Raw genomic sequence first — 13,991 nt, forward strand, 5'->3', positions numbered from 1 at the left:
ACCTTTGCATGATTCATCCAGTTATAAAAAAAAAAAAAAATTTCTCCAGTTTTGTCTGCCCTTCCAAGTCTGAACTCAAATTGCAGCAATAAGCTTAGCCTAGCCATTATTCACACTTTTAACAGAACAAACTTTAATGCACTGGATTCTGTCTGCACCAGACCCCACTTTGTCCCTGAAGAAAAACTAAGGAGTAGTTCTTAAAATCATAGGTTATGTTTACATTTGGATATTTAGCAGTGGCTGGGCACACCTGAATTCACTAGAATGTAATCATCTACACCATAAAAGTGTTATAACAGCTCTTCTGCTCTCACAAACACTTTCTAGAAGTGGTTCAGGAGTTAGGATATACCAGACACAGCTTCCAGAGGCAACCTAAAGCCATTTTACAATAGAGGCTCACAGCACAGATGGGCATCATCCTGTGCCACTCAACTTTAACGCCAAAGGGGACATTCAGCTTATACTTGTATAGATGCAACCTTAGCATCTCATAGACTTATTTCACCTACCAATGCAACCATGGCTTTCGCAAGAGGCTGAAGAGTCTTTCCTGAAGGTAACAATGAAGCTTAATCTCTTTCACTTTCCATACCCTATTCCAGTGGGTCATGTAAAATCTACCAGTAAGCTTAACTTTTCAACCACTCCTGTACCTTAAACCATAATCTTAATCCTCATCCCAGCCTTAATGAAACCTCAGTAAAATTTAATGCAGAACTCATCCTGACATTAAAGGATGCACTGAGACACCAAGACCTTTAACCTACCTTATTCCAAATTATAATCAGTCCCAATCTGAATCTCATTTTAACCACAACTCAGTTGCCCATACATGAAGCACTACCAGACTGGAGGTCTAACAGATGTGTTAGCACTCAGACCTCAGCAAAGCCCTAACCTTGCAGGATTTAGCTGTACACCTACATCTTCAAGCCTTCTTTCCCAGAACAGTCATTCTCCCTACAGGCTGAACAGTAACCTGGTAATTGCACTGTCAGTAAATTAACAGTAAGGGGCAGAACTTGACCAGAAGCATCCTTCAAACCATCCTAATGGGCCTTTTCCTACTCATGTCCTAATCCTATCTCTTGTCATATAGGATTAATTCAAATTCAGCTTGGTAACAGAGCTACCCCTGTATCATTCAATCTTGCTGGTAACTAATCCATAGCCCAGTCACATGTTCCTCACATAGCAGCCAGCAAGAAAATAAGATCTTCAACTCATCTTGTCTCAAAACTGTCTCAAAATATAGCCCCAGCCAAAAGCATGGTCTAGTGACATTAAAATAAAAATAGGAAAGCTTTTTTGCCCATTTTGCTAATTAATATGTCAGAGCTCATAAAGAAAGACTCATCAGCTTTTCTCCAGCACTGCATCATCTGAAAGAGCTGTGTCAGCAGAGACCTCAGGAGACAGTCAATACATACTAAAAGTGTTCTAAGCAGTAAATCAGAACACAAAAAAATAGTTTCAGAAAAAATAAAAATTGCTGCAAAGAATTCAGTACTTGATTTCAGTATTTGATATAAATCAGGTTATATTCGATGTACAATGGTCTTGTCCTTCCTTAAGAAGGGTATCCTCCTAGGTGTCCTGGAAATGCTTTTCTAAAAAGCTAAGAGTTCATGAAAAACTGAGTTAAGTTTGCTGATTTTTCATCTTTGTGAATTTTCAGGGATCTTCTCTGCTTTATGATAGAGGCACCACTCGTCTGCTTCTCATTCTCATCACTGGAATTGAGCTTAGGGAACGCAGACACACTACTGCTGAGCACACAGGAAGCTTACAGAGGACAAATTCCTCCTTAGACAGTCCAGAGAAGATGCCTTACACACACACACTCTGAACTGTAGTCTTTTCCAGAAGGGGCCAAATAGGCTGCATCAATACAGCACTCCAGTGCTTTTGCCAATGGTATTGTGGAAAACATTTGCAACACTAAGAACACCTGTAAGCACTGCAGGAGTCTTCCGTCCAACAGGATGAAGGACAGCGCAGCTACAAGAATCAGAATTCACAGATGCATTTCTGTGAGGGTGAAAATACAGGAACAAGTCTCCTGCCATCTTCCCACAGAATGTACTTACAAGCTCAGGATTGAGTGTCCAGATATGCTTCTAAAAATCAAATCTACTGTTTTGTTTTGTTTTTTTTTTTTGGGGGGGGGGGGGGGGGGGGGGAAGGAACTGCTGTTTGTGGGTGCAATATATAAAAAGACAGAAAGATGGGGCTACAGCTACAGATCCTTCTAAATGGCTTGGTCTTCTGCAGAATTGTGATAACGCTTTTTGCAATGAATACATGCTACTAACTCCTGCTGCTGCTCAGTAACATGTAATATGTGAGGGATACAGTAGCGATGCCAAAAGTTGAGACTAAATGCTTGAAGAGCCACTGCCCCAGAAGGAATAGAAAGGATATTTCCCTAGAGAGAATTACTCAACTGCGTATTTCATAGAACAAGTCACATTGAAGGAGAGGAGGGATAATTGCATTGATTGTTAGTAGGTGATAATTAATTCTGTAGAGAAATATGTTTAATTTCCTGAAGTCTAGAATAGGATGGAAACTCCTCATTCTGTAATGAGAAAATAACAGTGTTTTGCTCCCAGCACAAGAAGCTGCAATGTCTCCCATAGTGCATTCTTAAAAAAGGTACCTATAGGAAGGCAGCACAATGAACGATGTTAAAACAAGAGTTCTGTGATGTGACTGAATGCCCGAAAAATGCATACAATATATAATTCCAAAAAGCATACAGTAAAAGGGGACCAGAGAAAAAGAACACCACATTCTTGAACAAAACTTTGAAACAAATATTTGAATGGAACAATGAGAAAACTGAAACTGCAGCTTGATTTCTCCTTATGAACAGTTAGGAAATGGAACATAGAGAGGGGAGAAACATTTTTCAACAGTAATTGAACAGTATTTAAAGTGAACAGAACCAAGAAAAATAATTTACACTCCAACCTTCTCAGAAGTTAGCTAGCTCCTTTTATTCTGAAGGGGAAAAAAAGGAACAACCTGTAGGACCTTTGTAGCTCTTCCTTAGATGATCTGTTTACCACTGATTTTAGTCTACGAAAAAAGATCTTAGGTACACGTAAGAGGTCTGTGAAGGGTAAGTGAAGCAAACAAGTCAAAGTTCAATAAGCACGGGTCCACATTTCCATATATAATTTGTAGGTGTCTTCAAATAGAAAACTTATCAAAGCCATGGTTTTCAAGAATCTGGAGAAGCATGCAGAAGATCAAATGCTGCTAAAAGTGATATTATAAAGCTTAATTTACCTGTAACAACCAATTGCCAAAGAGTTATGATCTCACCAGGTTTCCTTCCAATATTCTTTGATAGCAGTGAATTCCACTGATCTTTGGAAAAGTGCATGATGTTGCAATGCTTGTAAGTAATTTTTCTGCACAGGAAAAAAACCCAAGGGCAACACCCCTAGCTTCTTCAAGTTGACAAGATCATTTCTTTGAAGCTTTCACATCCCCAAAACAAAAAGTTCAAAGAATTTTTTCTCCCTGGGAGTGATAATGTTACAAGACGAACTACCCCATGGTTCAGAAAGAGAATCCAAGAAGTTCACAGACTTAGGAAAGATGTCAGTAAAATTTAAGAAGAATTTGTCCACTAAGTTCAGGAAAAGGTCTTCAGATAAGGAAAATCCATACCAGAGAACTGAAGAAGGACACCCAGTTGCACAGAGAAGGAATACCATAAACAATCAGGAATCTCATAGCTGACCTTCCTTTACATGAATTCAGCTTTTTAGTTCTATCAAAGGAGTGGAAAAAGGCAACGTGCAATCACGCTACAAAGGGACAGCATGAAACTTCAGGGTTTTCTAACATCAGAAGAGATTGCTGAATAACTTCAGTTTTCTTAAAAGTTTAAGGTTTCTTATATCAGCTTATCCACGGTTTGTGAAAAATTACAATCTTATGTGACATTTCCTTGGAAGTTCTTTTAATACAAGAACTGCAAGTTGTACGGTACCATGGTGTGGTTTGTAGAACTTATTCAATAAGTAGGTACAGTAAAGACAGCAGTATGGATAATTTTTTTATTACTATGACCTGAAAAGTTTAAGAAAAAACAGATTATTTCTACCACACAAGCACCACGAAAGGAAAAGCTTTGACATTCTTTTTTTCAATCTGTAGAATTTTAGTGTTATCTTCAATATTCCTGGTAATGGAAGTGGAACTCAGAGTAAGGAGAAAAATCAAGGAATATTTCTATTTTTCAAAACATATTGTTTAAGTCTCCACACTCCACAAGACACATTGCACTTGCCCTTATTTGAAAGGGCATCTTCTTCAGTTTACAACACCTGGACTGAAAAATAGTTACAGCTCTTCCTGCAAATGGCTCAGCTATATACACTGCCTGGCAAAGAACGAATCCCTAATTCATCATTGTACAACTTGAAGTCATTGCATACAAGTAATGCCTTAATTTGCAGCTCTTTTAGTCACCAGAGCTTCTGTAAACTGATTTCTCTTACTGCCCATACTACTTTCAAGTTGCTGGCTTTTCCTCCAAAATAAGAGAACAGCTTACCCGATTTGTGTCCGGCCAACAAGCCAACTTTGCTTTCATCTGCCACTGGAGGAATAAAAGAAAAGACACAAAGATCAGAAACTTATTTAAATTCACAAGCCTTTGAAACACTGACAAATTAGTTCAGACACATAGCATCCTAAATCTTTAAATTATAATTGTTTGTAAAAAGCCTTTTTTTGCCTAATCCACCTGGGGTGCTTCAAAGTCCAAATATCTGAATCAAAGGCCATTGAAACCAATAAAAGGACTACCAGCAGTCCTTGAGGGTTACAGATCAGGACCTCACCACTTACACACTCAAAACTGAGTTGTCAGAAGAGCAATTGCATTTGTAAATAACTCATCTTGCCAGACAAATCACAGGGCATAGGAGAGTTGTTACATTTTCAGATCAAAGACCTCAACTGTAAAAAGAATCCAGATGTGGAAACCTTCCCATCTGCAAGATGTCTCACTGACTCACAAGACCCTCTGCAATGAGTTCTCCCAAAACCCAATCTTTTGGAAGGTTTATGCTTTTTTCTGTTATGATTTATTTTAACGTACCTTTGTAGTATTTCACAACAATTTAAAAAGAAAGATGTTTACAGTAGCAACAGTTTGCAGACAGACTAGTGGAGGAGCAAATTCTGAATGTAACAAAAATTGTAATTTTTCTTCAGTAACTGTACTTCAGTTTATTATCATATATCTCAAGAAACTAATTAAAATACTCTCCCAGAGGGCTGAGGGGAAGAACCAATCACCATTTCTTAAAATGAAATCTATGCAAAGAAACAGTGCTAATGTAACGTTAGGGATGATAAAACAAGCACAGGAAATGAATGTTAGGGTTGAAAGCTTATCCTTCAACTCTGTCTGCCCAAGCACTCCCTTATATTATGCCTTAAAACATGATCTCTTTATATGATAAAATAAATTGTCAAGTCATACCAAAAATACTATAAATGGGAACTTACACAAGATTTGCATAGTGGTCACCATAAAAAGTTTACATACAGTTATCTGCAAGGATACAGGAACATGCTATTTTCTACCCAGGAAAGAGCAGTGCAGTAATTACTGACATTTAGGAGCTACTACTGGGAAACTAATCACAGCAAATATTTTCTTATATTGCCTCCCCACTTCACTTTTACGGAAGCTTTTCTCCCCAAAAACCTGCATCAGATTCAGGACTGGGATTCACAACTGGAATCATGAATCCACAACTGATCATTGTATCACTTCTTTACCTCTGTAATTTGATTGTCATCTGATTATCAGTAAAACTGTAGTGTAGTTTTGTTGTGGGACGCAGATGCAGTAAAGTAAGACACATTGCTTGCAGCGCTATGCAGAGATGCTGCAGAGCAAAACAGCAGTGGGGCTAGTCAAAATTGGAAGTGCAACCAAAATTCAAGGCAGTTCTGTACTCCCTGTCCCTTAACCTTTCTTCTAGGTTTTTCTAGTCCCTGGAAACAATAACTATTTATCTCCTTGCTATGCAGTTTGATCCTATAACACAAAATGACCAGACAGGGATTTGCTATAAGAATAGTTCAAACTCCTTTTTCTCCTCCTTCCCCCCAAATTTACCTCTAAGCAGAACAATCATGGAAAACTTTAGTCCCAAAGGTTAGTGTTTTGACAAGTTATGATTGTGTGAAAACAAGGGATTATCATGGAAACTGATTTGCAGCCTTAATTATAGCAGTCACTAATGGCAACCACTATAATGTATGACAATTACTTGGAGTAGGTTATGTTACAGTACACAGGAGCTTTAAAAAAATAGATACTAAGGTTCACAGCATTTTTTTAAAACTATGCTGATGACTTGGTTTGCCTGAAACTAAACTAAGTTTTACATTATTAAAAGGGATAAATCCATTTAACTTAATCATACTTTACACACCAGCTTCACACACAAAAATTAGATTTTAATACTGGAGGGAAAAAAGGAAGACTAAAATGATTAGAAAATGAAAAATAATCTTACAGGAATACAAGGTTAGCATTATGAGTTTAAGAACACACACACAAAAATTAGGAAATGCAAAAATTAAAGTTTGATATCAAAGTTTGAACAAAATATGTATGCCCCTCCACGGGGTAATTTTCATTTCATGGGATAGTATGCTTAGGCAGGGACTTTTAGGCTTGCCATCTTTCATTAGACTGAACAGGAGTGGCACAGACAAGTCCATTGGATGAGAATACCATTCCTTCCCTTGTTCCCCCTGGGAACAAGGAGAAAATGACAAAAAAGAAGGAAAAGGCTAATGGGAGATAAATACTTTATATGCCAGAGCCAAATACTCTGCAACTGAAGATTTCATTTAGGAAGTGCGTAAGATGTCCTGTTCCACAAAATAGCATTTGAAAACACTGCTCTGCATGTTGTTAAAAATTCATGCAATCATTCAGTTATGACAAAAATCATATTTCTCTAGCTATCTTCCTTGGCTTTTCAAAAAAGCAAGAGTTAAGCGGAAATTTCTTTCCTAAGATTCTACTAGTGTCAGCCTATCTTTGCAGAAAGGCACCTGAAAGATTTTAAACAGGGAAAAAATACTGTCTACTCTTAAAACTCAAGTTAAAAAAATTCTAATTATTTTTATATTGCAACATCAAAAAGTAATTACATTGCAACTAACTATGAAAAATTTCAGCTCACAAATATCACACTTGGGAACGTGCAGTGCCAGACTGGAATATATCAGGAAAACATTTATAACAAAATTTCAACTGTAACTATTTTTATGACGACACTAGAAATACTATATATTCTTGAGCTGGAATTGTTGAATGGAAAAAAAAAAAAGAAACCATGTCATTTGGGGACTGTAAACACAAAACTCAAACAAAAATCTGGGAATGATCAACGCAAGGGAGTAAATACGTTCACAAACAAGAAGACACTTCTCCTTAATTTGTAAATCAAACAAATTCTTCACATTTTGAAATATCCCTGGAACTCCAAGGGATGTTAGTTCCTGAAGTTATTAATGTTTGTCAGTATAAAACATGCTAGCTCTTTTAAAGTAACATCTATAATTTAGGAACTGTGAAGCCAGTTACGTATTCATTGTCAGTACTCAAAGTAATTGCTGAAATAAAAGTGGCAGAAGTTCTACAGCTATTTAATAAAAACATGGACATTTGGGGGACTTGCAAGACCACCGATTATGAAAGATGGAATATTACTAAAGCAAACAAATCTTTCCAGCCAATAGCAAACACTGAAGCTTTTTTTCTTTTTCCTTAAACTATGTCAACAACAACAAATAGTAAAAACCCCAACTCTCTATGCCATGAAGAATCAGATGTATTAGGATTTCCTATGGTAATATTCTGGAGTGCTGTTTTGCTTTATGAAAATGAGTAGTATTGTTCAGCAACAGTAAAAGCACCCAACAATGCATCCATGTCCTTTCACATTATCTTTTGATTGCCATTTCTGTGCTACTCAAGATAACGAAGGTAGCCATTTTATTTGAATTGCATGATTTTTGATGGTTTAGTACACAACAAGCTTTTTGTACTGCCTCAAAGTTTGTGTCAAATGCAGTCCAGGTTTACTTAAAGGTCAACAAACTGCTTCCTAATTACGGTTTAGAGAAGCACAGATCAATACTGCTGCCAATCGTGATAACCATTTCCCTCCTTTTGCCCAGTTCAATTGCTATACCACTATATTATTTTTCCCTAAAACAAGGACTATTCAACCTAGTGCCTCTTTTCTGAAGGATTAGTTTTGCACATTGACTAAGAGCTACTTAAAATCTTCTAAATGTATGAAAGTTACTTGTATTTCTGCTGGACAAACTAACATATACCTTTGAAGACCAGCTGCAGTTCTGCACTCAGAAAAGAAGCAAACCAGGATTAAAATTACAGTTAATGAGAAATAATAATGAGACACTGAAACATCAAAAAATTTCCTAGAAAACAAATTTCCTGATACCCTTATTAGTCTATAGGAAGGCCAGTATAAAATTTCTTATTATACATTAACCAATTAACAAGGGCTGTATTCCCAAACCACATATACAAACAATGCTTCCGTGCTTTTTAGAATCCATCGGTTTCTGTGGTATAAACACAAAAATAAAGTAAAGCTACAAATTTGTCACTGTTTTTTCTGATGAACTGTGTCCCTACCCATGTCTTATGCCATAATGAAGGCACTGCACCATCAATTAATTTTAGTCAATGATAGTGCCAATGACATAATTCTCTGCCATTTTTATTTTCTTGGTGAAGCGTTTCCCCATCTAGGAGAAGCATAAATCAGAGAAATTATGTCAAATGTTGGCTCACAACCATCACTTAGAAAATGCTGCTTGCTGTTCTAGGTTTGTCCTGTAGTACTGCATACAAAGACCATAGGCTTTTATACTAAAATCTCCAGGAGCAATAAAATGTGTGTAATAAGAAGGGTAAACTTGCACTGTCTTAAAATATCTTCCTTCAATTATTCGCCCTCCTCCCCACTCTAGTGACAGTAAAATTTCACATAAGGACCCTACCTCTCCTTCTTTGGAGTCACCAGGTTATCCACCAGCTACTCACTCTTGAAGGATTATGGGTCCTTGAGAGACTCCTGTTCACTTCAGTGTTGAGAAGCAGTAAGAGTAGCAAAAAGCTTGCACAAGGGCCAAGGATAAATTGTACTTATGCAGTAAAATAGGTTAACCTGTTCCAAAATGGCATCTAACACAACATTTGGGATGACCTGTTCAGCACATTCAAAGACAGGAATATATTACATCCAAACCAAGATAATGGATTCTTTTTCTCACCTGTACAACATTTTCTCTAATTAGATTTTTCAGAACAATTTTGTTAGAACTGATTTAATACTTAATTCAATTGTATTCAGAGAAGGTCCCCAAGGGATACATCTTGTGTGTCAGCACATGAGAATGAAAATGCCTAAGCTTGCATTCACTATTAATACTACTTGTTGAAGAACCATCAGTACAGTTGATGCTGTCCACTGGACACATTTGCCTTTAAATGGAAGGTCTTTCTCCTGGCAGAAAATAACATTGTTTTACAATTTCCCAGCCAGCGTGAATCTAAATTTCTTCAGTTTCTTGTAGTGGCACAACTACTCATTCTTGAAGGTTATACTGCTAATTGAGGCCATCACAGCTTCTTTTACACTTTTGTTGTCTTCTCTAATCCTCTCTCACCTCTGTTCCAGAGAAACTGTACCAGCTAAAACTGATCCAACGCCCCCACTACACATCTTCTGTATGTCATTAACACTTCTTCCAAACTCCTAGGGTTAAACCACAAGTTCCTAACCTAATCTGTCATTCACTGGTTGAAAACACTGATAGGGAACAGATTTAAGACAAAGTATAGGGAGCAGATTTATAATGAAGTGTTTTTAAAAGTTACTTCATTATCATTTGTACTTTCTTTCTCACAGTAGCTGTACATTAACTTAATTGCTATTTTCTCCCCCTAAGACTTTAATAATCTAAGTGCATTAACAGAACAACTCACTTCAAACTTACACTAAAGCAGCGTAAGAAACTATCACCTCAACCTTGTGTTACCATTTTCTCAGCTCTATTGCATCATAGCTCATACAATGCTCCCAGTCTGCTCCACAGAAAGCTTCTTTGAATCTTAGAAGATTTCTACAAAACCAGTCCAAAAGTTGATATTCCCTCCTGCCCACTTCTGCTTTTATGTCACAGCTCACCTTCCCCTCAATTGCATCAACACAGATTTGGTGTAAAACTGAGTAACGAAAGTGACCTTGTTAAAAGCCTTTTTTTTTCATACAGAATAAACCTAATTTCAGTCTCAATTCAATTCACAGTGTCCCTATCACTTAAATTATTTTGTTTCATTCCCTACTTACAGATCTTACAAACAGAAATTCAAAAGTCATTTAAACTAAGAAAACTACATCGTGTTCATTTTTGAAAATTTATTCTGCAAAGTGGCCTCAGAAAATATACATTTAATCCAACAGTACTAGAAAGTTACTCATGACATAAACTAGAATAATTTTAAAATCTCTCTTGGCCCTTGATCCCAAAGACAATCACAGCCATAAGCAATATAGTTTTTCCTAAACCCATGATGTTTTTGTTTTTGAGAAGTCGTTCTCAAGAGATGGTTTGTTAAATTACTGCTATAAGCCAGTAACATTGAAAAGTCTGTTAGCATTCTGAGCCATCTACTTCTCCATTTCCTTATTAATGTTCTAATGAACTTAACTGGCTCCTCAATGCAGTTTTGAAGTTAGTTTCAACCAAAAGTAACCTGACAAATGTATTCCACACATATACAACATGGTTAACAAAATAATGATTTTAAAATACTAAACCACTGTTTGTCCCACTAATACCCTAACTCTCACTAGGGACCTCCCCAAATGTATTATTTTAATTGTATGTGAATCAAAACATTGTTTAAATTGAAGAATAATCTCTATTAGCTCTGCCTGGTCCTCATTTGGTTACAGTTTGACATATTTACTTCAATATCCAAAATTACATTCAGAAAAAGAATAATCTGGTTCAGAGCAAACCACGAAGTAGCTAATAGCTGGTAGCATCTTGAATGCATTTTCCACAGCCTTCTGGATGTGAAACACCAGTTTCTCTTTGTTTTGAGGTGTTTTAAAAGTAAACTGTAATAAAATGCATCCCCTTCACTAACAAAGAAATTAGCATTTAGTTAAATATTGGCTTCCTTGCAGAATACTCCATACCTTACATCTTGCATATTCACTTGCTAATTATTCGTAAACACATAAATAAATTGGCTGATCTCTTTAATAAATATGCCCCAAGGTTAAGGGACTCTAAGTATGTCTAATGATGTTTTAGCAAATAATATTTCACTCACATTTAAAATCAAGTAAAGGACATTTCCATTTCTTCAGGCTGTAGAGCTTAATCAGTTAAGATTTATGGGTTTTGCTTTTTATGGGGAAAGGAAGGGGGAGCTGAGCAGTACCTTGGGACAGCGGTCATGGGTTATTATACCAACATCCTCAAATATAAATCTACACAGTACTTTGCCTGAATTGATACACAACAGAATTGCTATATACTCATATGATTGAATTTCATGTTGCTTCAGGTTAAAAGAAGCCACCCTTTCATGTGTTTGAATACAATTCCCACGGCTGTAGTTTTTACAGTACATTTATGCATAGCCTAAATCACTCCTGTGCATAAAGATTTACAGAAAATATGGGTGTTGAAGATAAATAATAAAACACCTTCTTTCCTTTCTTTTTTTTAGAGCACACTGATTTTCGCCTTCCAATACAACATTTCTAAAAAAAAAATCCATATTGCCATTCATTCTCCACAAAAATTATGTTTTTAATACAGTTAGAAGAAATACTACTGAAAATGGATTCTGATGAATTATTATATAGAAATTCTTCTCTAGGCAACTGTGGTTATGTATGGGAAAATGTGTGTCTATAGAAAGTTGTTAAAGGAAAGAGAAAATCATCCTTCCAATGACTTGTATAGAAGCCATTGATTTCTTCTTCATTTTCAATCTGATGTTAAGTTTCAAAAAAGTGTACCACTTAAGTGGAAAAGGACAACACGACATGTATTTCCAGCATTTCTGAATTTGTTTTGCTTAATTTTAACACTTGGCACGCAGTCTACATTTGGTCAGTACAGGCATGCACTTTAAGTCAGACTTCATTTGGCCCTGCATAAATTCTTGAAATCACAGCAAAGAAAAGTTTCTCCTTATACTAACATAGCCAAACACCATCATCCATAACAAAAAAATTTATGCAACCGAGTGGACGTGTCAGGTGCCAGGATAAGTAGAAGGAAAGGGCTGGCTGTGCTCTTTTATCACCACCAGTTCAAAATAAAAGTAGACAAGGCAAAGAAAAGATATACCAAAAGACACAGGATATGAACTCTACCAGTGATCCAGAAAGCGCTTTCATTATCTCAACACAGCAGCAGGGAAGAACATTAGGACTTATAGCTGATATGGAACTAATCTGTACCTTACTACTCTGAATGAAGCTTTAAATTTTGAGAAGCCTTTGACCACTGTGTAAATGATGGATGCTAAAGCAGAAAACCAGTCACCCTGCCTCCATACACTTTTTGCAAGGACATCTGCACATACGAAGCAAGGTTCTGCTCATGCCTACAAAGCCAAAGGAATTATCACTAGCACTATACTTGCCTCTTTGTATTTTTTTTTAATTTGTTCAACAGTAACTCAGTAACTCACACAGGCCACTGATTTTTATTTTGAAGTAGATTCAAGCAAAAACTAACTCACCTGCAAGCAACTTGAGTTCTTCAAATACACCAGCTCCGGACAACGCTACTTTTGGATTCATGCTATTTGTGAATTGAGCAATTAAGATTTGTGTCAGTTCGTATGACTCATTGGCACGTGCATGACGGCATAGAGCCCTGACTAAACAACCTGGTGGCAGTGGTTCATGCCCTCTGCTCCTGTCCAGCTGTCCAATCAACAATACAGAAATGCACCAAGAGTCAATAAACTAAACCATATCTGCCCTACTGGTGCGTAACTTACATTTTTCTCTGCATGCGTAAAATTCCTTTCATTGCAAGATTTGCTCCAGTGAGTAAAAATGACAAATTGATGCAACATGTTAGCTGTACTGAACACTTTTTGATCACCCATCCTTATTTCCTGATATTATTCACTGAGGATATTAATTTATAATTATAATAATTATTATTTTGTAAATTGATATGACTGGAAAACAGATTAAGCACTCAAACGTTTCTGGGCCTAAAATATGTAAAACCAAAAAGATAAACATCAATGTTAAATGGGTTTCCATTGTAAATCTATGTAATTACAGACTAGTCTATATTTAACAGATTTGCTTCTTGTGTATACATCAACACTCATCAAAGCCAAAAAGACCCTTACTATACAATTTCATTAGCTCCCTAATTTAATGAATTTACTAGTTTCTCGTAAGGTTCACAATCTGTAGCAATATCTGGATTCTCAGGTCTCTCATGTTTAAAATTTTCTGTTATCTGCCTTTGATGATCCTTCTGATGGTGATGCCATTATGCAATCCATGCGTTTGTAATCTTATAATACGCAATGGATGCATTATACACGTTTCAAGGTAAAGTAGAATGTTTCATAAGTGAACAGCAGTACAGATTTCACATTTACGCCCTGTATTACACCAATTCTGTTGTCTGCTGAGTTCATTATGTTATTCTGGTCTAGAGACAACCAGGTGATTTCTGGACCTTGTAACCCAAAAGTCTGGTTTTGTCTTCCCAGATCTGCATAGACCCCTGATTCAGAGACAACTTGGTTTAAGAGGAAAGAAACAGCATCTAAGCCACATTTTGTAAGGTGTCAGAGCTCTCCTCCTGGACTCCAATTCTGTGATTTT

At 36.6% G+C, this 13,991-nt stretch overlaps 1 protein-coding gene across 2 annotated transcripts in view; it reads right to left on the reverse strand.

Moving 5' to 3' along the window:
- The window catches only part of PARD3B (par-3 family cell polarity regulator beta), a 431,714-nt gene that overhangs the window by 174,726 nt on the left and 242,997 nt on the right, over positions 1-13,991 (reverse strand). For both annotated transcript variants that reach the window (XM_074872992.1, XM_074872991.1), the window contains exon 16: positions 4,583-4,627. In XM_074872992.1, coding sequence (XP_074729093.1) covers positions 4,583-4,627 — 45 coding nt within the window. The remainder of the gene's footprint in view (positions 1-4,582; positions 4,628-13,991) is intronic.

The sequence above is a fragment of the Strix uralensis genome, chromosome 6 (assembly GCF_047716275.1).
Source record: "Strix uralensis isolate ZFMK-TIS-50842 chromosome 6, bStrUra1, whole genome shotgun sequence".
NCBI lineage: Eukaryota > Metazoa > Chordata > Aves > Strigiformes > Strigidae > Strix > Strix uralensis.